The sequence below is a fragment of the Nanorana parkeri genome, unplaced genomic scaffold (assembly GCF_000935625.1).
Source record: "Nanorana parkeri isolate BGI_ZX_2015 unplaced genomic scaffold, ASM93562v1 scaffold2026, whole genome shotgun sequence".
In the NCBI taxonomy this organism is placed as follows: Eukaryota; Metazoa; Chordata; class Amphibia; order Anura; family Dicroglossidae; genus Nanorana; species Nanorana parkeri.
The window spans coordinates 79,151-81,837 of record NW_017308294.1 but is presented as its reverse complement, the minus strand read 5'-3'; the positions used below and the strand labels follow the sequence as shown (position 1 = coordinate 81,837).

At 57.1% G+C, this 2,687-nt stretch overlaps 1 protein-coding gene across 1 annotated transcript in view; it reads left to right on the top strand.

The window, feature by feature from the left end:
• The window catches only part of LOC108800442 (DNA-directed RNA polymerase II subunit RPB1-like), a 12,986-nt gene extending 11,036 nt beyond the window's left edge, over nucleotides 1-1,950 (top strand). The window contains exons 4-5 of the mRNA XM_018572426.1: nucleotides 1,244-1,387; nucleotides 1,771-1,950. Coding sequence (XP_018427928.1) covers nucleotides 1,244-1,387; nucleotides 1,771-1,950 — 324 coding nt within the window. The remainder of the gene's footprint in view (nucleotides 1-1,243; nucleotides 1,388-1,770) is intronic.
• Nucleotides 1,951-2,687: the final 737 nt, after the last annotated feature.

Sequence of the window (2,687 nt, the reverse complement as noted above, 5' to 3'; positions counted from 1 at the left end):
CTCCCTCTATAGAGAGACTGCCTAGAGACTGCCCACCCCAGAAAGATAGATGACCCGCTCTGAGCAGAGACTGCCCATCACAGAGAGATGCCTCCTGCCCTGAGAGACAGCCCGGCCGAGACTGCACGTCACAAAGGGGCCCTGTCTGTCCATCAGAGACCGGCCATCTAGGCACAGGCGACCTTATGCACAGAGAACGATGAGGCTGCCTGCTCCAGACTGCCCACCATACACATGTTCAGACTGCCCACCCTGTCTGTAGGCTGCCCGCCCTACACACGCAGAGACTGCCCACCTTATCTGTAGGCTGCCCACCCTACACAACCAGAGACTGCCCACCTTATCCATAGGCTGCCCACCCTACACTCCCAGAGACTGCCCACCCTGTCTGTAGGCTGCCCACCCTACACACCCAGAGACTGACCATCTTATCTGTAGGCTGCCCACCCTACACACCCAGAGACTGACCATCTTATCTGTAGGCTGCCCACCCTACACACCCAGAGACTGCCCGCCTTATCCATAGGCTGCCCACTCTACACACCCAGAGACTGCCCACCTTATCCGTAGGCTGCCCACCCTACACACCCAGAGACTGACCACCTTATCTGTAGGCTGCCCACCCTACACACCCAGAGACTAACCATCTTATCTGAAGGCTGCCCACCCTACACACTCAGAGACTGCCCACCTTATCCGTAGGCTGCCCACCCTACACACCCAGAGACTGCCCACCTTATCCGTAGGCTGCCCACCCTACACACCCAGAGACTGCCCACCCTGTCTGTAGGCTGCCCACCCTACACACCCAGAGACTGCCCACCCTACACACGCAGAGACGACTGCCCACCCTACACACCCAGAGACTGCCCACCTTATCTGTAGGCTGCACACCCCACACACCCAGAGACTGCCCACCCTGTCTGTAGGCTGCCCACCCTACACACCCAGAGACTGCCCACCTTATCTGTATCCACAGGGCGATATTGTGAATTAGATTTCAAAATGTTCAGCCCATTCACACTCTCCGCATGGATCACCGTGAAGCACATGGCATGCATTGGTGCTATGTGGTGCCATTCATTATGAAATGCATCCCAACCGATGTGCGTTGCTGAAAATGCTGCATGCAACCTCGCAACACACGTAACGCGCATGCATGCTTGTAAGGCGGCCCGGGCTGCTGTGAATGGGCCGTTGCAGTCACATGACTGACGATTAAGATCCTTATCCTTGTGTAAAGCTTCATAAACTGAGCCTTCGGTCTAAAGTCTCCGCCCACCGCGACATTGCTGCCCAGCCGTTGCAGTCCAGGGATTGGATGCGGCCCCGTCCGAGCCTCCCAAGCATTCCCTACACAGCGGCGGGAACCAGCGAAGGGGCAAAGGTCGTTTATCCCGCTTGGCACAATCTATGTGTAATTACTCTATATTGCAGCATCATTAGCAGCGGCGGGTCCCCCGGGGGCCACCAGAGACGCCGATGGATAAACAAGCAATTCTCAGCGCCATATATGGGCAGCCGTACATGTGCCACGCATGAGCGATCCAGCTTGCGGTGAACTACAACTCCCAGCATAGCCCACGCGGCAGTGTGAGCGGAGGCACGGAGCCGAAAAGCAATTCTGCCGCCATCAATAAATCATTAGGGCAAAATACCCTCCATTTCCTGCACAGCTGGAGCGGCCACTGCCCCGCGCTCTCCCCCCGCGCCATGTGATGGGGGGGCGGGGCAAGGATTCGCACTGAGGGTGCACGAACGTTCCCGCAGACCCGGCGCGCTTCGCTTGGTGCATCTCACCGCGTTGTAAAGTTCCTGGAAACGATTCCGACGTTGTGGAGTGAGGAGGAGGCAGGAAAAACCCGGAGATTCTGCAGAGCGTCGCGTTTTATAGACGAGGAGCGCGTTCTGCGCGGCGGGGGGTGTGACCGCACCTGCAGGAGCGGGTAACGCGCCCTAAACTTTACCATGCAGGAAAATACATTTTGATGAACGCATTTTGGGGCACTGCAGCAAACCCGTTCCAGGATATTCCAGGGGACCAGTTCCAGCTGAGGTCCGTGAACCCACCAAGATATCGGGGTTCATTCAATGTATTAAAGGAGAACTATGAGAGGGGGGGGAGGGGGGTGATTTTCACTCACCTCATAGTTCTAGCCGACCTGTGACAATGAGACTGTCACAGGTCGGCTCAGTAGATCGGGAGGTGAGCGAACACATACCGGGTTCGCTCACCTCTCGATCCTGTCACTGCTCTCTGCCGTGACAGGGGGAGGGGCTGGATTCCCCTCTCCCCGCTCCGATCCGCCAGTACTGATTGGCAGAACAGACGGGGGAGGGGGCGGGTACAGCTGGCTCTGCCTCTAGATAGGAGGAGCCAGCTGTCACTCACGCAGCTCTCGATGTCGGGATCCGCTGCGGCGTCTCAGTATACCGCGAGCTGTAGCTCCCTATATACTGAGCTTAGGGTGACGGGAGGACGCTAGTTTGTGTCCTCCCGTTACCCTAAGGAGAACTATGGGGAAAAGCCCTGACCCCATAGTTCTCCTTTAAGGTACAACTCCAGGAAATGCAGCTAATATAGGTACCCAATCGTGTCTCTATATCAGCTTCCTGGGATCCCCCGCACTCAGAGCAGCAGGTCCAGGAGCCAATCAGGTTCTGCAGTAGTGCTCAGTGCTGACACT